The sequence below is a fragment of the Eublepharis macularius genome, chromosome 9 (genome assembly GCF_028583425.1).
Source record: "Eublepharis macularius isolate TG4126 chromosome 9, MPM_Emac_v1.0, whole genome shotgun sequence".
Taxonomy (NCBI): Eukaryota; Metazoa; Chordata; class Lepidosauria; order Squamata; family Eublepharidae; genus Eublepharis; species Eublepharis macularius.
Genome location: NC_072798.1, coordinates 95,265,310 through 95,292,283, shown reverse-complemented (window position 1 = coordinate 95,292,283; position 26,974 = coordinate 95,265,310). Strand labels below are relative to the sequence as shown.

The following is a 26,974-nucleotide window of genomic DNA, read 5'->3' as shown; positions in this document are numbered from 1 at the left end:
TGTAATATTTTTAGTAATGTGGGAGCTAATAATTTTTACCTTTGATCTCTTGAGAATAAGAACGCTGTTACGTTTTATGATGGTCTAGGACCATTTTAATATTGATTGATTGATTGATTGATTGATTGATTGATTGATTGATTGATTGATTGATTGATACTTACTGTGGAAGCCGGAGGGGGAGCTGATGCAATAATATGAGTGTGACCATGTCCTCTGAACTGATTGCATCAGCACAAAAGTGATAAAACCTATTTTCTGGCAGCCCAGTATACCCCCCCCCCAAAGGTATTGTGTATAAAACCCCACAAACAATACCACAAGCAGCAAAGGACCAAGCAACCAAAACATTTATGCACACAACCAGTCAGTTTCTCCATTTAAACCTTTAGATTACCAAGGAGGTGGAACAAAAGACGTAAAATATTTAAAATTATTAAATTATTAGTTGAGGAGTGTAATGATTTCAAGTAAAGGTGTGCATGTGTCTTTAAATGCTTGGTGAGATAGGTGAAGAGTGGGGGTGAAAGAGAGGGATGAGTGAGTGATATGATTGGTTGATGACTGAGAGTGTGGGCGGAGTGAAGGCAGTTTAGACTGACAGGGCAGAGAGAAAAGGTTTCAGTCAGAAGAAGGCAGGCTAGCTGTGTGCTGCCTGAGTATGTTGGAGTGTTTATGAGAGAAATATGACCTGTGTGGAACCTGAACTGAGCATGCTCGTGAAAGGACACTGAGAGTGTGACCACAAGTGACGCCTGACACAGGTTGGACACTAGTCAGCTTCCCTCAAGTTTTGATGGGAAATGTAGGCATCCTGGTCTCGCAGCTTCGCTCTCTGACTGCTGTCCAATGGACTTTTCAACTGTCACTTGTCCAACATTCCGCCAAGCTGCCTACATTTCCCATCAAAACTTGAGGGAAGCTGGCAAGTGTCCAACCTGTGTCAGGTGTCACTTGTGGTCCCGCTCTCAGTCAGGGAAAGAGAGGCCAGCTGTGGGCTGCCTGAGCAGGTTTCATATTTCTGTGAATGAGAGTCAGGGAAAGGGAGGCTGGCTGTGTGCTGCCTGAGGAGTTTTAAGCATTTCTGTGAGGGAAATATTGAGTTAGAGAAAGAGGCTAACTGTGTGTGAAGCCTTGGAAGAGGAAGTAACTTTATAGGAAGTAACTTTAAGAACCGAGAACTACGTTTATGAAACCGATACGCTTCTTGACTAAATAAAAGTTTATTCTGTTTTGTTATATCCCAGAGCAGCTGTCATTGCTTTATCTCATTCCTATCCTCAGGGCCACATAGAACCACGAAGGAGCCTGACGCTTAAGCACGTTACCAAAAGGAAAATCTAAATAAAATATCTTGGAATAATATATTCCTGGTGGCAGCAAACTACCCAGAGGGTGTAAGGGAAAGATTAAAGGCAAAATCTACCCCAAAGAAAGTAAAGGTCATAACAAGGAGCTACATATATTTTAAAGCAAACACACGTTTGAAGAAATAGTTTAGGAGCCACATATATTTTACAGCATCATTCTTCTACGGTATCTTCTTGCTTGGAAAGCCGTGTACAGATTGTGATTTCCAATCATGATTGTGTACAGTTGCTTCTATGCAGTACTGCATTTTGAACTAAATTTGAGTGAGAGCTGAATTCTTCATAAATAATTATAGAATCCACTTTGATGTCCAAAGCAAACAGAAAACTACTGCTTTGTATAAGATCCTTCTTAGAAAGCATGCAAATGCTGATTTCTGAAATAGTCAACTCCGTTGCTTCACTGTGCACTCAATTTGCATAATGTGTGAACAAAGCCTCATTTATACTATTACGTGCTAAAGGACTAGCAGGACTGATAAAGCCTGTAGCAGTATATTGGCTGAGCTGAATGCTTACAAAAATTCTTAACTGTTGGGAGAATGAAACAGATAACATAGAATGTTTGCAAATGGCTTGCAGTGTTCTGTGAGGTGAGTGAAAGGTCAACTTGGTTGGTATAAAAACCTCACAGTGACTATAAGGGGGGGAAAGAGTGGTGTAGTGAGAGTAGCCTGGCTGAGAGATCTTTGGAGTTAAAGAAATTTAAGCAACCGTGTGGCCCAGGGGTAGGGCACTGAGTCATCTGTGGACTAAGAAACAGGAACTTGATGCAAATGGAAGAGATGGTGATGGGGAGAGGCTGTAGAACAGCTACGAAGAGAAGGTTCTAGAAGGAGGCGCCAATAAGGAGCGTGCACAGAAAAAGTATACACAGGTGAAGGACATGAGGAGCTCTTTGTTGTTGGCGTGAAGGGGCTGAGGTGGAGAGTGAAGCACAGGTGCTGAGCTGCAAAGGATCCTGGCTGAGGGTGGTTGAAGGAGGATGGTTGAAGAGACTGGCTCATTTGTGAACAGAAGGGAGAATTACTAGGTGGTGATGGATAAGGCATAGGATTGAAGATTGGGCCAGAATATTGGGACTTGAGGCAAACATCTTACAGGGCCAAGAACACAGGGGCGTCTGTGAGCAGAAGAGGAGAGGAAAGGCCAGAAATGAGGGACCAGAGAGGCAGGGGGCAGAAAATTGCCAAGTTCACCCCTTGAGAAGGCTCCTGAATATTTAAAAGCTGCATAGCAGAAAAACTGTGCTGAGCATAGCTTTTCTTGTCACTAGGATATGGAAGACTTACTCCTTGGCAGAAGGTCTCTTAGAGCTTGCACTTAGGAGCTATTTGATTCTAAAGGATAAAGTTAGGGATGGCATAGCTGTGGTGATTGATGAATCTGACGGTTGATGTGAAGCAACCAAGTCTCCAACTTTGAGAGATGCACAAAGGATTAGTCAAGTTATAGGCATGATAGTGGGAGAGAGGCAGCCGTCTCTGATGTCTCTTCATGGTGAATAATAATGGTGTCTCTCACTAACAACGTTCATTTTATTCTGCTCCTGAAATTTCCTGGATGATCTGAACATTCAGTAACTCAGACCAATTATCTAACCTTGTAATTTTTATGTTATTAATTCTAAATATTGGACTAAACAAGGCCAATGGATAATTAAATATGAAGACAGCCAGAATTATTTATTTTTATTTCTTTTCTAAAATTTGTACCCCACCTTACTGCCCCCAGAAGAGCCATCAAGGTGCTTAAGAAATTTAGAACATGCATAATAAAATCACATCTTAAAAGCTATTGAATAAAAAAACCCCCATATCATTAAAATGAGGCATACAAAAACATAAAAACAACAATTAAAACATTGGGCAGGAAGATCACTGAGGGAATGCCAAACAAACAAAATTATGAATTAGTTTATCTTGTGTGCCTTATTTCAAGATATAGCTGCCATGCTTTTGGGGCTTGACTGATACATTAACGGGTCGCTGAAACTCTTCCAGTCGCAGAGGAGCACCTCCTTTCCTCTAAACACTCATTGTACGTAATGGCTGCTTCTCCCTTAAAAGGAGATGGGCATGCATGGGAGATGGGCATGCATGCAGCCAGGGTTTTTATTGGCAGTGAGAGATGATGCGCCCCTCTTGCCTTGGAAATAAAGCTCCTCTTACCCTGCATCAGGGCTTTTTTTCAGTGAGAACGCGGTGGAACTGTGTTCCGGCACCTCTTAAAAATGGTCACATGGCCTGTGCCCCCCCCCCGATCTCCAGACAGAGGGAAGTTTAGACTGCCCTCCGTGCCGCTCGGCGGCGCGGAGAGCAGTCTAAACTCCCCTCTGTCTGGAGATAAGGGGGGGGGCATCGGCCATGTGACCATTTTCACTGAGGATGATTTAAACTTTAAAAAACTCCCCCCTTGTTCCAGCTGACCCAAAGTGACATCATTGTGCGATCTTGAGTTCCACCACTGAGTTCCACCACCTCTTTCCCCAGAATAAAAGCCCTGCCCTGCATGCATATAGTGTCATGAATCCCACTCTATTAGCTATAGATATCAAATCCATCAAATGTTTGGTCTACTGCAGAGGTTCTTAAACTTTGCAGTACTCTGGATATTTTAGAAAGGAGCAAGAATCCAGTAGCACCTATAAGACTAACAAAATTTGTGGTAGGGTATGCGCTTTCATGAGTCACAGCTCATTTGTTCAGATATGGATATTTTAGTTCTAGATATTTTGTACTTTCCAGACCACTGTATTTATTACATTACCACACATCTAAATTTTTTAAAATGCAGCATCTACTGGAGCTGCATACACTGTTAAAGAAATAATCTTATTTTTTAAAGCTTAAAGTTTGCAATAGAAATAAACTGCCTTTTCAGCATGTGTTGTAAATTTCCAAATAAACCTCCTCTTTTGGCTTGAAGAAGAGTTAAATCTCATAGAGACAAGGCCTTTGAAAGAGAGGAACTAACCGTATTCTCAATTAACAGGAGCAGATGTCTCAGGTGTTAGATGCCATGTTTGAAAAGCTGGTTGAAGGAGGGGAGCATGTTATTGATCAAGGTGATGATGGCGACAACTTCTATGTAATTGATCGGTAAGTTATTTACATACTTTAGTAATATGGTGCAGGGGAGCTGGGGTTGCCAGACAGGGCCGGCGCGCCCATTGGGGCAGGGCTGGCCCCCGCCTCGAGCATGGGGGCGCCAGAGGGGGTACCAGGGGGCAGAGGCATGCACCACAGAGCTGGCGTGCCTGGCCTGCAGCTGCTGCAGCCGGCCAGCTCCTCGCCGCTGCCACCAACACACGCCCCCAGCTGGGCGCAGCAGCTGTGGGCCAGGCACAGCAGGCGTTCAGGGTGGTGTGCGGAACCTCCCCAGCCACCTGCCATGCCTGACTGGGAGCGCGGGCAGCCTCAGTGCGCCATCCCAACCACCCACCGGCCAATGGGGCTGGCTTGCTGCATGATGCTATCGTACGCAGTGATGTCATCACACAGTCCGGGGAGGTGGGGGTGCACGCGCATGTTGGGGCAGCTGTGGGCGCCATAAACCCTGGCGCCGCCCCTGTTGCCAGAAAGCTATTTTTTGAGCTCACTCAATCTCTTGACATGGAATCTAGATCCCTGCTTTACTGTGGCAACTTTGTAGATGAACTTTTGCATATCTCTCTGACACGTTTCTGCATGGTAGAGTGGAAGGACTAAAGACTCTCTTAACAGAAAAATTTGAAGTTGAATGCAAACCAAAAAAAATCAAAGGGTAGTCAAAGTATTGATACCAAGGTGGTTTTTTTTCATTCTAACTTAACAGCTTTTAAATGTGGGTTTACACAATCTTTGTCTTTTTTTGCAGAGGGACATACGATATCTATGTGAAATCTGATGGTGTTGGAAGGTGTGTTGGCACCTATGATAACCGTGGCAGCTTTGGTGAATTAGCTTTAATGTACAATACATCCAGAGCAGCTACAATCATTGCTACCTCTCCTGGTGCTGTGTGGGGTTTGGTAAGTTTTATAATGTCCATAGCCTGCCTTATCCAGGCAGCTCAGAGCAACTGATTTGGTCAGGTGTGCTTTATGGAGACCTAAAATGACCGCAGTCAAATAGCATGCTCCAGTTGTATTAACATCAGCAGGAGTTTTACTGTGTCTGATTGCTGAGGTCAAGGTGGACCATGTGGAATGGAAATGTCGGTGAGTGAGTTGAGTAGTTGCTCCCTTCATATTTAAAATAATGTAACTTAAAAATTAAAGCAATACATTGTATCCCACTAGCTTTCTTTCACATCCATATGAAAGCGCACTCAGTTTCCATGTAGTAAATCACTGTACAAATAATCATTTTTAACTTTTTGTGTATTTTTTATATTATTGTTTAAAATATAGGTTTATTTTTCTTATAGGACAGAGTAACGTTTCGGAGAATCATTGTGAAAAATAATGCCAAAAAGAGGAGAATGTACGAAAATTTTATTGAGTCATTGCCCTTTCTTAAATCTTTAGAAGTAAGCTTTCTTATTATCTCGGTAATTTTAGTAGTGTTGTTTTACTTCCTTTTAGCCTAAACCTTTTGGAGGGTGCAGTGGATAAATATGTTTCAAAGCCTTGTTATCAAATTTGAAGTTCTGAGTAATGCTGTGTACGTATTTACAACCGATAATGGCATGGTCATATGTACCATTGGTCCTTATATACAAAAGCAGTTGCCATTTTCATGTCTCTTGCGAATCACCATCCCTATTTTGTCACTGTGGATGCCTTTTAAAATGCATATTAGAGTGTATAATAGTAAAGAGTCCAGTAGCACCTTTAAGAGTAACCAACTTTACTGTAGCATAAGCTATCGGGAATCACAGTTCTGTTCGTCAGAAGCAGAGGAGCCCGGCGTTCTGGTAGATCTGAAAAGAGGTCACGTGGGTTTTGGCCCTACCCACGTGATTTGTTTTCCTCCTGGCTGTCCTCATCTTTAGCAGCAGGCTCTGCTGCTTTATTTTCATTTGTGACTCGGGAGAGAGAGAGAGAGAGAAAATGAGTGAGTGCAAGCTGAGGGGTTGGGCTCCAAAGGAACGTAAGCTGCTTTGAATTCATTCTGCTCTGATGCTTTATTTTCATTTGTGACTCGTGAGAGAGGAGGAGAGAGAGAGAAAATGAGTGAGTGTGTGCGTGTGTTCGTGCATGCGTGCAAGCTGGGTGAGGCTGGCCTCCAGAGGAGGGTAAGCTGCTTTGAATTCATTCTGCTGCTTTATTTTCATTTGTGACTTGTGAGAGAGAGTGAGTGCATGCGTGCAAGCAAGCAGGGCTGGCTCTCCAGAGGAGGGCAAGCTGCTTTGAGTTCATTCTTCTTTAAGGAAATAGCTGGAGATTTTGGGGGAAAGGGGCCTGAGGGGTGGATGGTGCCTTCTGACACACTTCCGGTGATGTCAGGGGATGTGGCATATGCTAATGAGTTCCTGCAGTTCTTTTTCTAGGAAATGACCCCTGATTAGGGTGTATGAATTTGCCCTGTTCTTCAGCTTTCAGTCCCCTGCTCTTAATCCATAGAACAGTGATCTTCAATTTTGTAAAATAGTAAAGAGTCCAGAAGCACCTTTAAGACTAACCAACTTTATTGTAGCATAAGCTTTTGAGAACCACAGCTCTCTTCATCAGATGCATCAGTTCTCAAAAGCTTATGCTACAATAAAGTTAGTCTTAAAGGTCCTACTGGACTCTTTACTATTTTGCAACTACAGACTAACATGGCTGACTCTTCTGGATCTACCTCAGTTTCGTGTCCATGAGGACCATGGCACCTGTGAGTGTGTTTTCTGGTGCTCGCTTGTTTCCTCACCAAACCATAGAGCCAATCTTGGCTTCCTTCCAGCCTCATTGCAGTGCACGGTGTTTCAGAAGTTCCCAGGAGGAATTATCTTTGTGTCTGTAAAGAGCATCCATTTGGAAATCACAGCTTTGATAAGATGGTAGCTTGGCTTGGCACCTCCTAACATTTTGTGGAACTTCCCAACATTTTGTAATTGGTCCTTCCCTCTGTGGAAGCCATGTTGTTGTGGTGCCTACTACCCATTCTCAAAATTTCAGAAGTGCCTCATAAGCTTAACAGGATTGGGTATCCCTAGAAATTAAATTTCTAAATGGGAGGACAAGTGTATTTTGAATCTAGTACATAAACATGGTGAGATTTATTTTGAACTGATAAATATAAAAACTAGTATGTTGTTTTACAACGTCTCATGGAAGCTTGCAAATGTTGTGGAATATGCTTAAGGTCCATGCATTCTAGAATTACTGCTAAATCTGTTGTGAGGTTCAGTTAAACTTGAAAAAATATAGCTGTGGCCAGTATACTGATACATATATTCAGATTCTGGTGCAGGACAGGTTATTGATAAATACATCAGTAGAAGAAAAGCAATGGTGTTAGAACACAGGTAGAAATCCTCAGGCAGTGATTCTTGGTGGGAGGATAGGGATGTTGTAAGCACACGTTTGTCCACTTTCATTGTGAAATGTAGGACTGATAAAAGTTGCACAAGCCTGGAATCGTGTGTTGAAACTCTCTTCAAGCCAGTATATTGCAACAGATAAAACTTACTTTTATTGAAACTAATTCACATTCATCGGCATTCTTGTAGTAGCAGAAGAAAAATAAGAACCTCATCTAAATAACACTATTTCCTATCACAAGTGGCTAGCTAATCCAGCTGCATGTGAGTGATAGCATGGGTATGCCTCCTGGCACGATTCCACAGGAGCCCTCTGCAGAAAGCGTCTTGCTTCTTGCAAGACCAGAAGGAGAGAGAGAACAAAAGGACATAAAAAGAGGAGGAGGAGGAGTCAGATAGAAGCTTCCAGTTCAGACGAAGAGAAGTATCACGCAAATACACCGTTACAGAGTCTGGTTCTAGTAAAAGACAAAATACACCCCCCCCCCTTGCAGTGTCCAAACATGCTGAGTTGTTTCTCTTCCAACATGTATGTCAGCATAATCTGCCTTCCCTTTTCATTAAAGCTTTCTGAACGATTGAAAGTGGTGGATGTGATAGACACCAAAGTATACAAAGACGGAGAACAAATCATTGCTCAGGTACGCTGTTCACATTTGTAATTTATTCTGTACATTTAACTGTTTTCTCTTGATAGGTTGGAAAGCTGAGCTGAAATTAACAAAATGAAATTCAGCGGAGACAGTGCAAAGTTCTACATTTAGGCAAAAAAGAATCAAAGGCACAGGTACTGAATGAGCACTACCTCATTTGGCGTACTACATGTGAAGAGGATTTCAGGACGGATTGACCGCAAGCCGAACAGGAATTGGCAATGTGATGTGGTTGCAAAGAAGGCTGATTTGGTTCATTAATAGGAGCAGAGTAAGAACTAGGAACGTTTAGCCTAAAGAAGACTACGCCCTTTAAATACCTGAAGGGCTGTCTCATAGAAGACGGCAAAGACTCATTCTCTGCCACTCCAGTGGGCGAGACTTGATCGAATGGGTTTGTGTTACAGGCATGTTAATTTCGGTTGGATATTAGGAGAAACAACCTAACAGAGAGAACAGTTCTACAACGGAACGAGCTGTTGGAGCAGCGGTCTCCCTGTCTCTGGAGACATCAGGCAGAGGCTGCATAGCCATTTGTCAGGAATGCTGTAGCTTTAGATTTCCTGGCATGTAGTGAGGAGTTGGACTAGATAACCTAGAAGGTCCCTTTCAACTCTAGGACTCTATCTGCAAGTGATGTAAAATCTCCCAAAATAGACAATTTAGTGTATATATAGTATTAAAAAACGGTTGTGGATATGGATTCATAAAGTTGACTTGAACTGAAAATTCCAGAAGATAAAGGCAAAAAATAATTTGAACCTTAGCATCTGTTTATTTATTGGCTTGTCTCTTTTCTCCATGGTCAGGGACAGAGGGTGGCTCTTAGGGAGAGGTTATTTGCATGCCAACTGCTGGTGTGTGGCGTCCCACAGGGGGCAATACTCTCCCCTTTGTTGTTCAGTCTTTAAATGCGTCCCCTCGCCCAGTTGGTGCGAAGTTTCGGTCTGGGTTGTCACCAATATGCAGATGACATCCAGTTGTATCTGTTGATGGATGGCCGGCCTGGCTCTGCCCCTGGTGTCTTTGTGAGAGCTTTAGAGGCCATGTCTGGCTGGGTGAAGCAGAGCCGGCTGAAGCTGAACCTGGCAAAGACAGTGATCCTTTACTTGAGCCATGGGCTGCCCCAAGATGATTTAGGATGGGGACTCCCACATCTGCAAGCCTATTATGATGCATTCCAGTTGAAAGCATTGATGGAGCTAGAATGGAGGAAAGGGGACAAGTGGGCAAGATTTGAATCTGCAATCAATAAGGGAGCAGGTAGCTATGGTATTTATACTAGATATCTGCAAAAGGAGATAAGGCAAGCAAAGGGCCCAAGAAAAATAGCCTTGATTGCTTGGAAGAGGTGGAAAACGGCTATGATGCCACAGAACTCAAAATGGACTCCACTTAAGTATATCTGGGAGAAGGAGATGAACCCGAAATTTTGGGAAGATCTTAAGGCGGAAGGTATAACTAGAGTGAAGGATATGTATAATGGTCAAGGGGATTTGTTACCACTTCAGGAATTGAATCAAAAATTGGGGGAAAGATATTGGCTAAATTTAAGGGGGTTATACCATTTAATTAAACAAGATAAATATAAAGAAGCTATTAAAAGGGAAGACAACAATATAGAACACGCATTATATGTGGATGAAATTAAGAAAGGGCTGGCAGGGAAAATCTACCTTGAATTGGTGAGGGATAAGGAGTTTATGTTTAGAACTTTAAAAAATAAATGGAATAAAGAAAAACAAATAACTTCTGAGGAGGTTAATAAGTTAATGGTGAATTTGAAGGCAATTAAGCTAGAAAAGTATAGAGAACTTGAAAGAAAGATAATCATGAAGTGGTATAGAACTCCTGCCCAATTGGCATACATGTTTAAAGGGATGAAACCTAACTGCTGGCATTGCAATGCAAAAGAAGGGTGGTACTCCCACTTATGGTGGGAGTGTCCAAAGGTTATAGATTTTTGGGAAAAGGTACGGGGGAAAATAGCATTGGTATGTAAGGTCAACCTTAATATAGATGTAGATCTATTATTCATGGGTGTATTGGGAAACATTAGAATTGAGAAACAAAACCAGGATATTTTCAAAGCAATGTTACTAGCTGCACATGCAGTGATTGCATACGGTTGGAAGGAGAAGTTAAAATGGACCTTAGAAAGATGGAATGATTACTTGTATGAATATATTCAATCAGATATGTTGGAATGTTTAAAAAAAGATAAGGCATGGGATGGAAAAATGGAGGAGATAAAAGAGAAATGGACTGCATATTTTCAATGGGTATATAATGGAGAAGCCAATACAACTATATTTGGAAAATTGGAAAAAATGTGCTCATGGCTAAAAATTTAATTTGTAGTTATAGGATGGCCACCATGTGGGGGGGAGGGTTACAAAAGGGGTAAAAGATGTATCATAGGAGAACTGTGATTGTATTGAAATGTAATAATATGTGATGCATTAATTAAAAAATTTAAAAAAAAAACTTGAGCCATGGGCTGCTGGGTCTGGGAATCCAGCTCCTGACCTTTGATGGAGCACCACTTGGGCCCGTTTCATCAGTCAGGAGCCTTGGAGTGATGCTGGACTCTTCCAATGGAGGGTCGTGTCGTGGCAGTAGCCTGGTCTGCGTTCTTGCATCTTCAGCAGGCCAGGCAGCTTGCGCCCTACCTGTCAGCCCACAACCTAACTACAGTGATCTATGCAATGGTCACCTCCAGATTAGATTACTATAACTCGCTCTACGCAGGGCTTCCCCCGGATCTGACCCAGAAATTACAGTGGGACCAGAATGCGTATCCTGATGGGTACTCCATACAGGGCACATATTACTCCGATCGTGCAGCTGCTGCACTGGCTCCCCATGGAGTTCCAGATCAGCTTCAAGGTTTTGGTTTTAATCTTTAAAGCCCTTAACAGACGGGGACCAGCATACCTGAGGGACCACCTCTCCCCGTATATACCCTGGGGAGTGCTTAGATCGGCAAGTAAACGTCTACTGGTATTCCCTAGCCCCAGGGAGGCTCGGCTGGCTTCGACCCAGCTAGGGCCTTTTGAGTCCTGGTCCCAACCTGGTGGAACTCTCTGTCAGAGGACATCCAGGCCTGCCAAGATCTTATATTCTTTCAGCGAGCCTGTAAGACAGAGATGTTCCGCCAGGCATATGGTTGAGGCCAGTCTTAGATTCTCTAGAAACGCCTTCCTACTGGTCTCCCACCGGGGGCAGGGGGTATATAACCACCTGCCCCCCTCATATGTGAAGTCACAGTGATAACATCAGTTTGTACCCCCTCTCCCCCCTTGCTTATATTATGGTTGGGAAAAAGTGGAGGGGGATGCCCTCTTGAGATTCTGAATGTATATGTATTGATGATTCTGGTTGGATGGATGGATGGAATAAGTCCACCTTTCTCCTATCCAAATAGGGACCCAACAATGAAATAAAATGGCATTACTTCAGTTTTTGGATTGGAGTGAATGAGTGGGTTTGCCCCTTTTAACATATTGCATGAAATGTGTGGTTGATAACCCGCAGTCTTATTAGACTGTTTTTAAAAAACCAGAAACAAGGATAATACTAGCTTCTATTTATTGTATTCCCCCAGAAGACAAGCTCCTACTTTGCCTCTCATGTCTCTTCTAGCCTTCTGTATTAACGTGGCACTGTATTAATTGCCACTTCCTCTGAGAAAAATCTTCTTCCTGTATTATGTGAATATGTCTCAGCAGCTGGCTTTTGAACAATTTTTTCTGATAAGTTGCAGGCCTGTGCTGTGTCCCAAGCTACTGCTTACGAGGATTGTTTCGGGGAGGGGGGTGTTGTTTTTTTGCTTTAGTATATCTTATCAAGTTTCATGGATATTATAAGACTTACAGTCTGTAGCTACGACAGCTGTTCTGTGTCATCTCTGTTGCCATTGGAGAAGGCGTCTTTTATTGTTCTGAACAGGATGGACAAAGTAAACTATCTTTTTCTTGGCATCTTCCTTGAGAATGGTTAGCAAGCAAATGTGTAGAAAAGGTGCTGCTTCTTTTCATTCATTCCATGCCTGTTTAACTTTTTGTAACACCAGAGAGGATTTTACTGTTAGTACATGATTTATTTCCACCATTCTCAAAGAGGAATCTTCTGGAATAAGTTCAGGCTGTTCCCCCCCACCTCCCCAGTTCAGATAACTTCCACTTCTTCCCAAATTAACATTTGAAGATTGCCTGAAGAAAATTACAGCTGAATTACATATTACAGGTTCAAAATGTCACTGAGAACAGACCTAGCAAGCTGCTGAGTCTTCTTATTTTTATTATACAGGATGTGGGAGCTGCTCATTTGTTTATGAGGAAAGGAAAGAGGTAGTCTCAAACTGTTCTCATCAGTTTTCTTTCTAGAGCAGTACTTTTGTGTAACTTGGGATGTGATATAATAGGTAAAACATCACTGAGTCACAAGGCCACATTTTCCGAAGGCCTTTGCCCATTCTGTCTTCTGGAAACTCTTAACGTGTGATTGGGTATAGCCCATGGTTTGGATATGTGCCTGTTTGTTTATTTGCCTCATTTTTAAAATCATGGCTGGATCCCTGAAATCTGTGATACTGACCATGGTAATATAGGAACTCTCTACTGTTAGAGGAATGAATCCATAGGACCCATTTGCTTTCCTGAAAGGGTGGAAGGGCCCGGCCGTACTGTGTAGCATGTCTACCCTTGTATACATAGATGCCTGGCACGGATGTTTTGCTTGTTTGCACAGCGGGAAGTTGATGTGGCTGCCACACTTACAAATTTATCTCCAGGATGAATATCTGAATTGATCAACTCTTAATATCTTTGTTGGGTATTGACAGATTGTCAAAACATCAGCAAGCCACTAGAAGGATGAATTCTTAGTCAGCAGTTTGGTTATATATTGTGCTTTTTTGTTGATGATAAATAACATAATCTGTATATATTTTTTTAAACAGGGAGACATGGCCCACTGTTTCTTTATTGTTGAATCTGGAGAAGTACAGATTACAATGAAAAGAAAGGTATGAATGTTTTTGAATGTTTGTTTTTAACGTGGGAAAGAGGATGTATGCATTTTTAATTACCCCTTTTGTTCATTGTAGCGCGCTGAACGTTAGTTTGGCTGTGAAACCTGCATTTAGTAAATGCCAGTGTGTGCTTTCTTCTCTACCTGTCACTTCAGGGTAAACAGGATGTGGATGAAAATGAAGCTGTTGAAATTGCTCGGTACACAAGAGGACAGTATTTCGGTGAACTTGCTCTTGTAACTAACAAACCTCGAGCTGCCTCAGCATTTGCACTTGGCACAGTCAAGTGTTTAGGTAATGCTAAATTGTATTTATTTCGGTATTTGCTTTGTTCACTCGTTAAGGATGACACAGTTTCTGTTGGTACCACACATTCCGCTTGACGGGTTGCCTTGTAAAGTCTTATTTAATTCCCTTAGCAGCATTCTGTGAAATATGTAGGTTAGAACTTGCGGCATCCAGTTGAGGCCAGCTGGGTGACCTTGGGTCAGTCACTGCTCTCTCAGAACTCTCTCAGCCCACCCACCCACAATATGTTGTGGGGAGAAGAAGGGAAGGTGATTGTAAGCTGCTCCAAGACTCCTTTGGTTTGTAAAGGATGGGATATAAAACCAACTCTTCTTCATCTTCATCATCTGAGAGCCAGTTTGATGCAGTGGTTAAGAGCAGCAGGATTCTGTAATCTGTGGAGAGCCAGGTTTGATTCCCCACTCCTCTGCTTGAAGCCAGCTAGGTTACCTTGGGGTCAGTCACAGCTTAGCTCTGTCTGCCCCATCCACCTCCCAGAATTATTGTCATGAGGAGAATATGGTAAATCAGAGGAATGTGATATTGAGCTGCTTTGAATCCCATTGGCTGGGAGAAAAAGCAAGGTATAAATATTATAAATAAATAAAAATAGCACACAACCCTTTTCAACCAATTCTTGAGAAGCTGTACTACCGCTGGATGTTCTCCAGAAACATGTTCTTTCAGTGACCAGAAATTATAAAGGTGTTTTGTTGATTCAGACCATTTATATTTTGACTGATCACAGACTTCGAGGGTTGATGTGTTTCCCAAAGAGTACACTGACAAGAGAAATAACTTGAACATTTATCAGTATATGCTTTTTACTTAGATGTACTGTTTCTGCTGTCCTGACCTGGATAGCCCAGGTGAGCCTGATCTTGTCAGATCTCAGAAGCTAAGCAGGGTCAGCCTTGGTTAGTAATTGGATGGGAGACCTCCAAGGAAGACCAGGACAGCAGAGGCAAGCAATGGCAAGCCACCTCTGTTAGTCTCTTGCAGTGAAAACCCCACCAGGGGGTCACCATAAGTCAGCTAGACTCGAGGGCACTCTCCTCCACCACCATTTCTGCTAAGAAAACCATATGACGACAATGAAAGATAAATTATTCAAACTAACATGAAAGAATGTGAACGAGCCAGAAGAACAATGAGAGATTTTGTATTTTTATTTTTTAAAAATTATTATACAAATCAACACATTAGAGAAAACAATGCTTATATTTTAAAAGCAGATCTGTTTAGTATTCAAAGCTTTGGAGAATATATTGAGAGCTAGCGTGCTATAGTTGTCAGTGTGTCAGAGTAGGATCTGGGAGACCCAGGTTCGAATCCCTGCTCTGCCTCGAGAGCTTGCAGAGTTGCCTTGGGCCAGTCACACACTCTCAGCCTAACCTACCTCACAGTGTCGTTGTGAGGATAAAATTGAAATGAAGAGAATGATGTAAGCTGCTTTGGATCCCCAATGAGAGAAAGGCAGGAGATAAATGAAGTAAATACTATAGTTTATTATTTTGGATCCTGCAGCCCCTTAGTATTGGCTTGGAGGGAGACTGCTCTGCGAAGGAAACGTCGGGAAAGATCTTGTTCGTGAACGTACTGTGCACATGAGAGCTTGGTGCCAACTCTTTATAATAATCTTATCAGGACCTAAAAACTGACAAAAACAATCCCAAACTATGCATAAGCACAAGAAATGTCAGACATCTCCCTGACCCAGAATTTTAACTGACGTTCTTTCTTTCATTCTCTCTTATATAAAAAAAAGTTATGGACGTACAAGCATTTGAAAGGCTTTTGGGACCTTGTATGGAAATTATGAAAAGGAACATTGCGAATTATGAAGAACAACTAGTTGCTCTGTTCGGAACAAACATGGACATTTCTGATCCCAGCGCATGAACTAAAGTACGAAGCCACAAGACCTGTTTCGAGAAATAGCACGGTAGTGGTTAGTCCACTGAAAATGTGTCTATCTTCCTGTAGATGCTAAGCATTTTTTTTCTGTGATTTTACAGGGGATTGGGTTTCTTTAGATTTTTTTAAAAACTTTTTTTTTGCCTTTTCTACACATTGATTAAGATGGCTCATTAAACGGAGTAGAGGCGGCATCTTACCTTTGGCCTGGTCTTGCAGGAAGAGTTCCACCCACCTCTCAGTTTTTAGGCACTGTCCTCACAATCAGTCCTGTTGGCCTTACTGGAATTCAGTGGGAATTACAGTGCGGAAACAGTTTTAGGATTACCATCCCTCAGCAGCCTCTTTAAAAAACCTCTTAAAATCAGGTATTTTTATAATCCATTTGTTTTTAATTAAGTCCATGGCTGCAATGCAAATAGTGTGTATACTCTGGGGTGTCTTATTTTCCCTCCCTGGACCATGAGTCTTTTCAGCCTACAAAAAGGCCATTCCTGAATTTCCCTCTTGTCTTAGTTTGGTGGTATGTTACAGGGACTGCTTGCTTTCAGAAAGTGGGCCCTACATCATATGACTATCTCAGTACTTTGAGCTGCAGTCTGTATGTTGATAGAAGAAGTCCATATTTGATAAAGTAGCCATGGGTTATTGTAAAAAAAATTACTGGAGGTAAAAACTGATGGATTGTTTGTCACTATGATATAAATAAGATCGTGGTTTTGTTTGTATTTTCAAATAAATATGAAATTGTCAGTTCACCCCATTATAAAGGATATACTTAGTTTTCTGGCTGCTGGAATACGTATGATTTAAAAGTTGTATTGAAAAATTCCTCATGACATCAAACGTCTTCATGGCCTTGTATTCTTAGTAAACTTTATGACCAATCTAATCTTAACCTTTCCAGTTTTGTTTATAAATTCTGCTTAATAAGACATCAGATTCCATTTATGTCTGTAAAAAAGGTACCATAATGTTTTATGAAAAGTGAAAAGTTCATATTTTTTGCAATACTTTTTAAAAAGCCCTACATTTTTTGTATGTTTTGTGTTTTGGTTTCTTAAACTTATTTCAGATGCTCATTGGTTAGAAGGATTCAAAGAAAAGTAACTTTAGACAGGCCTTTGTCACATCCTATGCTTCCATATAATTCGTATTGTCTTCAAAATCACCTATTCTGGTCTAATCTAGGATTACTTTTTGGGGGTGCTATTTCAGAGAAAGATGGAATTACTTAAGTTTGGGGTGCCTATGTCTCACGTGATTTTTTTTCTATTCTTTTTTTACCATTTTTTAAAAAAATAGTTTTATCCTATTTTGATAAACAGTTTCCCCTAGTTTTACACCGAGTGAATTAACATGGTCCCCGTGCTCATTTTGGCTGCAGTGATGCAAATGGTGACTTATACCACTCCAGTTAAAGCCAGGTCTAATCCCGCCATGCAATTCGTTGCCCACCCCTTATTATTAGATGGTGCTGGCTTCTGACACACCGGAAAGACCAGCGGAAGTCGTGCACTATGGATGTACATGGGCTGCAGAGGAAAAGTGTGCATAGTAGCCACACCATCTGGATTTTATTTTTGACCACTGAAAATGGACCTCTCTTGCCAAAATTTAACTGGTGTTAATCCAGAATCTTCAGGAGGAGAGCACTTCAGTTTTGGAACAGAGCGTTGCCTTCCTTGGGGAGGATTTCAGGAATAGAAATGTCAGCGTTTAGCATTTTAAAGACTTCCTGCGACATAAAATATTTCAGTTTCAGCAGACAGGATTATTCCTTCTCTCTTGAACGATTAATGCGTATGAATGTTAGTGTAATGAAATATCTAAGAGTTTGTGATTGGTAGGCCTGAAGGTATAAAATTACAGTGTAAGGCTGTTATTATACAACAGTATTATTGGTGACACTGAGAGATCTCTGTCTTTTGGTGCTACACCTCTGAAGATGCCAGCCACAGCTGCTGGCGAAACGTCAGGAACTACAATGCCAAGACCACGGCAATACAGCCCGGAAAACCCACAACAACCATAGTATTATTGGTATTACATCATTTATATCATGAGTTTATGATATAAATGATAAATGCATCAACATTTTTATATAATCCTTCTGATAAAGTTCCTTTGGTTTTTGATTGAAAAAGTGATTCTATTCTGTATGAGAGAGAGACTTTTGGAGCAAGCTCCCTGGGCCTGAATTCAGAGAAATATGTAACTAATTTCACATGCTGAAGGGACTTCTGGATTTGATTCTTGAACAGCCCCTCCCCTATCAAATGGCAAACCTTTGAAAATAAAGGGACATTAAAAAAAAAGTTTGATGTCATGTGAAAGTCTGCCCTGAAGATCGTGGGGTTGATGGTGGAATTCTACTGAACATTCCCAAATTATTGGGCACACCTAAAGTAAGTCTTTGGATCCTGACTCATGGTTTCTGTGACCTTCACTGAGTTACAGTTAAATATTATATGTCAGTTTGATGTTGTTTAGAAAAAATACTTTGTCAATTCCACATTTGACAGTGGTCTCCAAAGCCGAATACAAATCTTATTGTTGTATGTTTAAAATTTCTTGTGCATATACACTCACTGTACTATTTGACACTATATTTTAAAGTGTATTGAGCCAGTACAAGTGGATTAAACACCATTAATTTTTCTGTAAAATTGCACCACTGATTGTAATGTATATTACAGCTGTAATGTGTATATAGACACGAGCAGTTGGCATAACGTAATTCACTTTAGGGTTGCTTCTGTTCATGAGGAGGTTTGAGAATTGTGCTGCCCCGGATTCAGCTTCGTCTTCCCCATTAGCAAGAGGTGATCATCTGGTAAACATGAGGGAATTTTGCAAAGGGAAACAGTGCCCTTGGTATAGATCAAGCCTGTACCATTGCAAAAGACTGCCGCAGGGAGGAAAGAGTCCCTGTGTCCAGCACCTGTGAACTGTGTTCTGGTGTTATGTGTACAGTGGCTAATGGATGATCCTCACCATCAGCTTAACAATACTAGAGCAAGATTCGGGTCCAGTAGCACCTTAAAGACCAAGAAAATTTCCGGGATATAAGCTTTTGAGAGTCAGTAGTCCCTTGGCAATCTTGTTGATCTTTAAGGTGCTACTGGGCTCGAATCTTACTTTTCTACTGCAAACCAACAGAGTTACCTACCTTAACAAGACTGATGGGGCACTGGAATCAAGGCCTCCCTTGCTCACCAGCCAAACAGGTGATGTTTGATTAGTGAAGCTCGGATGTCTCATGTATCTATTCACCTATACTGAGACTGAAAGGTGAATGCTTAGTTCAGTTGGAAACGTAGACTAGCTTAAGTTTCTCAGTATATGTGTTTTGTGGTTTGGCGTGTGGATGGCCAGCCTGTGCCAGAGATGTAAAGTGGCAGGAGCACTGAAGGTCTGGAGCTGCCATAGACAGGAGAGGAGGATTTGAAATAAGGCTTTTGCAAAACCACAACCAACCATGAAGGCAGGCACCCTGCACGATGTTACAGAGAGCACTGAATGGCAGTAGATGGCCAACTTTTGTGGCACACTTAACACCCCCCCCCCGCTGATTTGGGCTGTTCCTCCTCTTTCCCATATTGTTGCTGCTATGTAAACAGAGGAGATGTTTCAAGATACTTTAAATTTGACTAATTTACTGTCATTTACTGAATTTATGAGAAGGTTCATCACGTAAGAGCATACCTAATCCAGTATTTTCTATTGGTGAACTCAACTACTTTAAAGTAGAACAGTGGAGTACTTAAATGTGTGGAAAAAAACTAACAATGAGGTTTTCATAGTTAAAACAATAATACTTAAAAAAAACCCCTATGAACATTTTTTTCTTCACAGAGTATCAGCTGGTCAGTCACTGAAGTGTGTTTCTCCTGAGAGTTGCACTAAAAAGTTTATAGAGCAATACTCTTTGCCAGGGCTTTTTTCTGGGAAAAGAGGTGTTGGAACTCAGTGGGTTGCCCTCAGAAAAAATGGTCACATGGCTGGTGGCCCTGCCTCCTGATCTCCAGACAGAGCGGAGTTTAGATTGCCCTCCGCGCCGCTCTAGCAATCTCAACTCCCCTCTGTATGGAGATCAGGGGGCGGGGCCACCAGCCATGTGTCCATTTTCCGGAGGTCCCAGAACTCCGTTCCACCGCGTTCCAGCTGAAAAAAGCCCTCTCTTTGCACCTTGGAGAATGTATAAACCCATTTTTCATTGTATGCTTTCCTGTGTTACTTTCCCTCCTAATATCATGTCCTTAAAGTTGCATGTATGGAAGGCGATATGTCTTTGTTTGGTGAGAAGTCAGCTGGTCTGTGTGTGTGACCAAAAGGGACATCTGCCAAATTACAAGTTTTGTAGCTTTCAGCTGTCTCCCAACAGATACTCTTTGACAAGAGTGATCTTGTTCATACCCTCACTTAGCTATGAAGGTGTGTTGCTTCATAGGATACCATTGTTCCATAATAAAAGTCCATGCACCTTGACAACATGAATAGGGAATAGGGGAAAGCAGCCCGGGAGCATCCTGGTTCTGCGTGAATACTGCTAATCGGATTCTGTTTTACATTTTGCAAACCTCCATGTGTAAAAAAGGGAACGTTTTTTTTTAAGTTAATGCTTCATATAGCTAAAAGTGTGTCGTCTGTTTTGGGAAGCAGGAGTGCATATCGCCACTGGCTATGTATGCTCAACTCGCCGAACCACTTTATCAAGGATAGACCAGCCCTTTAACTTACTGGTAAAGTTCCTGGTTGGTACGCTGCAGACCTAGAGAGCTGCTGGTGGCCAGGAACAAGCTGGGCCGAGAGGCCCACACCCAAGCCAAACAGGCATTGTAGGGCCGCTTGACTCAGTTTGCCCCAGGACTGTGTTAATGTCCCAGTCCCCTCCAGCACCTTACACTGGCTGTAACATTTAACCTGCTTATGCAGATTCCATGCCAATCTGCTGAAACTTTGCTCCTGAAATTGAGGGCTGGGCTGGGCTGGGCTAATCAAGCTGTTTAGACCTGCATATGCCCAATTTGTCTAAAACACACTGAAATGCTGGTGGGAGATTAGGGACACAAAGATGGTACAGCAGGATTTGAATCCAGTAGCACCTTAGAGACCAACAGGATTTTCAGGGTGTAACCTTTTGAGAATCAAAGCCTTCCTTCTTTAGATGGTTCAATCTTTCAGGTACATGCTAACAGAGCTGAGAGTTTAAGTAATCCAAATGATGATGTTAAACTGGAGAGACATAGTCCAGTGACAGAGCATATTATTGGCTGGCTAGGGAAAGGTCCCAAATTAAGTGTCTGGCATCTCCAATTAAAGAGATCTCAAGCAGAAAAACCGAGAAAATGCTCCTCTTGAGATTTTGGTGAGTTACTGTCAGAATAGTAAATACTGGATTTGATAGGCCAATGTTCAACTTCCTATGTGGTTGCTGTATAAAATGGCCCAAGGGAAATTAGTTATAACCCAAACCAGGGGTTGGCCTGGGTTAAATAATTGACTGCAAGAGAGTGCACAGATAAAGTAACTGCTGTGTTTAGTGGGCTTTAGAAGTTATTTTGATATGTATATGTGTATTTTATTTTCCATGTTTTGTTCTAGAGGCATTGTAACCTGCCTTTAAGTAAAGCAGGATTTAAACAAAAAAACTGAAATAAAGAAATATTCTTTGTTTTGTGATTCCCCCCCCCCACCGTAGATTTTGTGCCACCACCCTTCTTGAATCTTTAATGGTCTTTTTACTGATGCCACTTTTCTATGGTACCTATAAATTGTGAAGATTTACAATGTACAAAATTAATAAATAATTTTGAATACGGAATGTGTCATGAATTTGTGGATTGCATTGTCAGATTGCATCAAACGTTTCACACATTTGTTAGTCTGGATGTTGAAGCAGAATCAGATCTTGGGTTTTGTGAAATTTATTCATACAAGTGTCATTGTAAATGGATTTAGAGATGGAATGCAACGCTGGCGCTCCCTCTGCTGGAAATTATTGCTCTGGTTGACAAAACATTTGAACTGATGATTTTTTTAAAAAACATTTTTTAAAATCTTGTCAACTGTTGAGTCCTTTATTCTAGAACTAGCAACAAGGCCCATTGTATGAAAAAATACAACGCGCTGTAGCAAACTGATTTGATGGGCCCACTCCCGGCGGCAAGCAGGCACTTCGCAGCAGCCTGGAGGCCAGAGCAGGAGGGCGCTGAGGGGATGCGCGGGGAGGAGTGTTTAGGCCGTCAATTTGGCAGGCCTCTGCCCGGCGGCAAACAGCCACTTTGTAGTGGCATCAAGGCCAGAGTCGTTGGCAGTGCACCTACGCGAGGATAAGAAGTGAGTCGTTGCCAATATGGCTATAGTAGGATTAGTGTTGTTGTTCTTATTCAGCAAATCTGATGTTCGTGCCCCAAATCCCATTAACTTCAATGAAGCTTAGGGTCTCTTTATATGTGTGCCAAACTTTAGTTTGATTGGGAGAAACTCAAACTCAAACTCATGTTTAATGTATGATCTGAAACTTACCTGAAGAGAGCTCTAAGGATCAGCATCTGAAGCTATCTGTGAAACAGCTCATTCCTTTCTTTTAGATGTCTACAGAAACCAAATGTTGACAGCTCTACCAGTTCATTCATTCCTTGAGGCAGGTCTGGCAACCGCCTCCAGCGCTGCGGTGCCGGAGGGGGCGCCAGGGGTGAGGGTGCACGCTACAGAGCTGGCAGCAGCAGCGTGCTGGCGGCTGAGGAGGAAGGATAGGAAGCCACCCCTGGCCGACTGTCATGCCTGGCCCGCAGCTACTGCAGCCTCCCAGCCCTCCCTCGCTGTCGCCAGCATGCACCCCCAGCCAGAAGCAGCAGCCATGGGCCAGGCGCAGCAGGCATCCGGGGTGGCGTGCAGCGCAACAGAGCAGGAAGGCTGGGAGGACGCACACGCACACCTCCCCAGCCACCCACCATACCTGGCTGGGAGCGCACACCAGCGGCGGCAGTGTGGGGCACTCTGAGCGGGCAGCCCTCCCACCCAGCTGCCCGCCGCCCTGCAGTCTGGGTGCGCATGTGCGCTTTGCACGCATGAAGGAGCAGGAGCAGACCCGAAGCTGCCCCCAGCCTCAGGCGCCAGAAACCCTGGCGCCAGCCCTGAGTTCAGCCATCTAGCTTCAGGGTATAATGACCTTTTTGAAAAACTCCAAATCAATATTTCAGTAAGGGCCTCATCTGCCATTATCTTAGCACTGAGAGAACTTTCCCCCAATGCTGCTGAAGTAATTTCACCTCTTCTAGAAGTATGTTTTTGGCCCACACCATTCTCGCCTGATCATTGCTGCTTTTGCAGCCAGGTTGCTGAAGTGGGAAAGGTCTTCAAAGTTGGCCCTCTGCCCACATGACTCCAACAAACAGCTACTGCAGCAGCATGAGCTCTTCCCATAAAACATCTGTAAAAAGTAAAGCCTTCAAAATATTGATGTTTGGAACCAAATAGTTCAACATATGCAAAGCCGATAGACAATAGTAGATGTTGTAATTTTTTTCCTTTTCTACAAAGTGTGATTAGGAATAATTAGTAGTATGTCAAGCTTAAAATGTTAGGTTTGCTTCTTTGTTCATAACGATAGATTTTTTAAAAATGAAGGAAGTACTCTTTCATCTGACCTGAATTTACTGCCTATAACCGCACTGGGTGATTTCAAATTGTAGTTCATATTATCGAGAGGGGGAAAGCCCACTTTCTCCGATTCATAATTTTAGGGCCTCTGTATCATGCCCCTCTTTAGTCATGTAATTTTTCTTGAACTAGAAATAACCCCATCTTTATGTAATTCCATATCTTTGGTGATTTCGCTTGCCCTTTTCTGTACACCACCTAGTTTTCAATATTCTCTTTGAGAAGGCATGGCCAGAACTGTACATAGTATTCTGTATATTTATATAAAGAAATGATAGCAGATGCTTTATTTTCAACTCCTTTCTTAATATATACTTTGCAGTTTACCTTTTTCCCAGCTGTACATATAGAGCTGATGTTTTCATTTACCTGCCCAGTACAGCCCCCAAAACACTTCCCTGATTAATGTCAGTTTAGGCTCCATCTAGCAGGACCACCCCCACAATGCACCTGCTGCACTTTCTAAATAAATTGCCAGAGTGTAAATGGCACATCCAGAACAGGGAGTAGGTGCTTTCTGCAGAGCCCTGGGTCTGTGGATGCTGATCTGGGCTTTTGTATGGTATTTGCATTATGCCAGTCTCTCAACTGGAATACATTGCTGATCTGAAAGTCACAATGTTTCTCCAAAAAAAGTCAAAGTGACACCTGAGTGTGATTATTGCTGAGCTAGAATTGATCAGTAAGTGTGATACTGCAAAAAATACTTTCTACAACCTCAGTCTAGCCTGGAAGATGCTCCCCACCCCAACATGGCGGATCTGGCCACTTGGATCCAAGCTATGCTAACATCAAGACATCTACTGTAAAGCTCTTTACATAGGTCTCCCCTCTAAGTTAACTCGGAAACTCTAGTCGATGTACAGCTCACTTATTTTCGAGCTAAGAGGAGCATGAATATTATTCCCATTCTGCAATCACTCCACTACCAATCAGCTACCAGGTTCAATTCACGGTATTGGCTATTGCATACAAATCTCTTCACAGCCTTGGTCTAGTATATCCATAGGCCAGCCTGTCTCCCTATGTTCCACCATGGCACCTTCGCTCATCTGAACAGGGTCTTCTGCAGGTGTCATCTTGTGTAATGGCAAAATCAACAGATGCCCATACATGTACATTCTTTGGGGTGGCCTCCATCCTATGAATGGCCTACCTAAAGAGCTCAGGAAAGGTCCCACTCTCCTAGCTTTCCACAAATGATGCAAAACAATTATTCAGGTAGCAGGACTGTACTGCAAGGAGATGGTCTCAAAAAGATGCATAAGTGAAGGGGATAGAGACTATAGACTACTAATCTGTACTGTCTGTTGCTGTAAGTAGGATCCTACTGGCTAGTTTATATGTTAATATGTCAGACTTATAATTGCTTATGCTCTGCTTAGCATTTCTTTTACTGTATTAGATTCCTGCTATTTCTAAAGCTTTGCAATTCTGTATTTATATACCCCATTACATTGTTTATTGAAATGCTTTGAATTTTTTTTTATAAAGAAATGTTATTGGGTAGGTTAACATACATTTCACAAATTACATATTACATCCATTTCTTTTTCAAGTTCCAAGTACTAATTGTCTTACATTTATCAATTAAAATACACATTTCCCACCCTCCCTCCCCCTTTTACCCTAGACCCCCAACAGCACTAAAACCTTTTTAAATCTTAACATTTCCTTCTATTTTAATATCCCAGTTTTCAAAGGTAAAGTTCTTACATAGTTTCTAGTTCTATTATCATATACACATTAATAACTATCCATAGACCACAGTTGTCCTTTTACATCCCACTTATTTTCCAAATACTCTTTAAATTTTTCCCAGTCCTTTAAAAATTCATTTGAGCTTTGTTCTTTCAATTTTCTTGTCAATTTGTCCATCTCCACCATGTACAACAGTTTCTGTATCCAATCCTCAATTTCTGGTATCTCCTCTTGCTTCCAGTATTGCGCATATAATAATCTTGCTGCCACCAACATGTAATACAATAATGTCCTGTCCAGTACATTGACTTTTTCCATATTAAGCCCTAACAGAAACACCTCAGGGCATTTTGATAAATTACCTTTCATAATTATCAACATTTCCGCATATATCTTAGACCAAAATTGCTTCGCTTTATCACAAGTCCACCACATGAGATAGAAAGAGCCTTCGTGTTTTTTACATTTCCAGCATTTGTTTGACATAGCGTTACTCATACTTGCTAATTTTTTCGGTGTTAAATATCATCTATACATCATCTTACATCCATTCTCTTTTAAATTAACACTAGTATTTTCATAGTATTTTCCCACAAGTATTCCCATGCCTCCATTGTAATCTCTTTATTAAAATTTAATGCCCATTTAACCGTTTCATCTTCTGTGTAGCATTTCAATAACAATTTATAAAGCTTAGAAATTATGTTTGTTCCCTCTCCAAGTAAAAGTTCTTCTAACTCTGAATTTCTAGTTCTGAAACCTACTTTTCTTTTATCTACTTCAAATAAATCTTTAATTTGTCGGTATTGTAACCATATTTAAAAGGTAGATCTTCTTTCTTAATTTTTACAATGTGTCTTTCTATCAACAATAATTCCTTATATGTTATCCAGTCTTCTCCTTGGTAGTCTGTATGTGGTTTTATCACCTCTGCCAGCACAATCCACATAGGCCTTTTCTCCTCTATATATTTTTTGTATTTTTGCCAAACCAAAAAAACATTTCTCCTTACAAAGTGGTGCTGAAACATACCATTTTATATTTCTCATAACATAAGCATGCATGCCAACCAAACAAATTATGACCCTCCAAACTTGTAATTAGATAAATTTACCCAGTCTCTTAACCATGTTAAACATATCGCTTCATGATACAGTCTCAAATTTGGTAGTTGCAATCCGCCCCTTTCTTTTGCATCGCATAATACTTTCATCTTAACTCTTGGCTTTTTCCCGCCCACACAAACTCTGTTATTTTCCTTTGCCATTTATCAAAGTGCTTTTTGTCTTTTACAGTTGGGATAGTTTGCAACAAAAACATCACTCTTGGTAACACATTCATTTTTATGTTTTGAAATTGACTGTACTTACACTCTGTAATCTACTTTGAGTCTCATTGAGAAAGAGGGACTATAAATAATGTAAACAAATAAATAACAATTATGGGTTCTTGCACTACAGGTGTTAAATTGGTTTAGCTAGGCTAACAACATTCAAGTGTTGTGAATGGCCATTGTGCTTATCTTGTATTGAATTCATTGTTTACAATGTTCCTCTTTTGTGTACAACTGTTAACCGAGGTCACGATTCCTGCATCTGCTTAAATATACTTCAGTCCAGGAAAGTTCATGCTAGCATAATCCGATGAGTCTTGATGGTTCCACAATGCTCGCTTTTGTTTGGCGGCGCTCCCTCCAAAATTCTAGGAACAGGCAACAGAAAAACAAAACACCGCCCCCCCCCCCGGGTTTCAATGTAAGGGGCACTCAGGTCCGCACTCTGTGGGACCTATAAATACACGTGTCCCTAAGTGTCTTGTTTACCGTCGACGAGGCGCCTTCTGGGAATTGTTGTTCCACGCCTCTCTGTTTCTTCGTTTATTCCAAAGGGAGC

The 26,974-nt window shown here is 41.7% G+C and overlaps 1 protein-coding gene across 1 annotated transcript in view; it reads left to right on the top strand.

Annotated features, from left to right (window-relative positions):
- PRKAR2B (protein kinase cAMP-dependent type II regulatory subunit beta) overlaps positions 1 to 17,584 on the top strand; it is a 69,527-nt gene extending 51,943 nt beyond the window's left edge. The window contains exons 5-11 of the mRNA XM_054989313.1: positions 4,365 to 4,471; positions 5,229 to 5,382; positions 5,781 to 5,882; positions 8,387 to 8,461; positions 13,437 to 13,502; positions 13,664 to 13,802; positions 15,565 to 17,584. Of these exons, the coding sequence (XP_054845288.1) occupies positions 4,365 to 4,471; positions 5,229 to 5,382; positions 5,781 to 5,882; positions 8,387 to 8,461; positions 13,437 to 13,502; positions 13,664 to 13,802; positions 15,565 to 15,698 (777 nt within the window). The 3' untranslated portion in view covers positions 15,699 to 17,584. The remainder of the gene's footprint in view (positions 1 to 4,364; positions 4,472 to 5,228; positions 5,383 to 5,780; positions 5,883 to 8,386; positions 8,462 to 13,436; positions 13,503 to 13,663; positions 13,803 to 15,564) is intronic.
- The last annotated feature ends 9,390 nt before the right edge of the window (positions 17,585 to 26,974 follow it).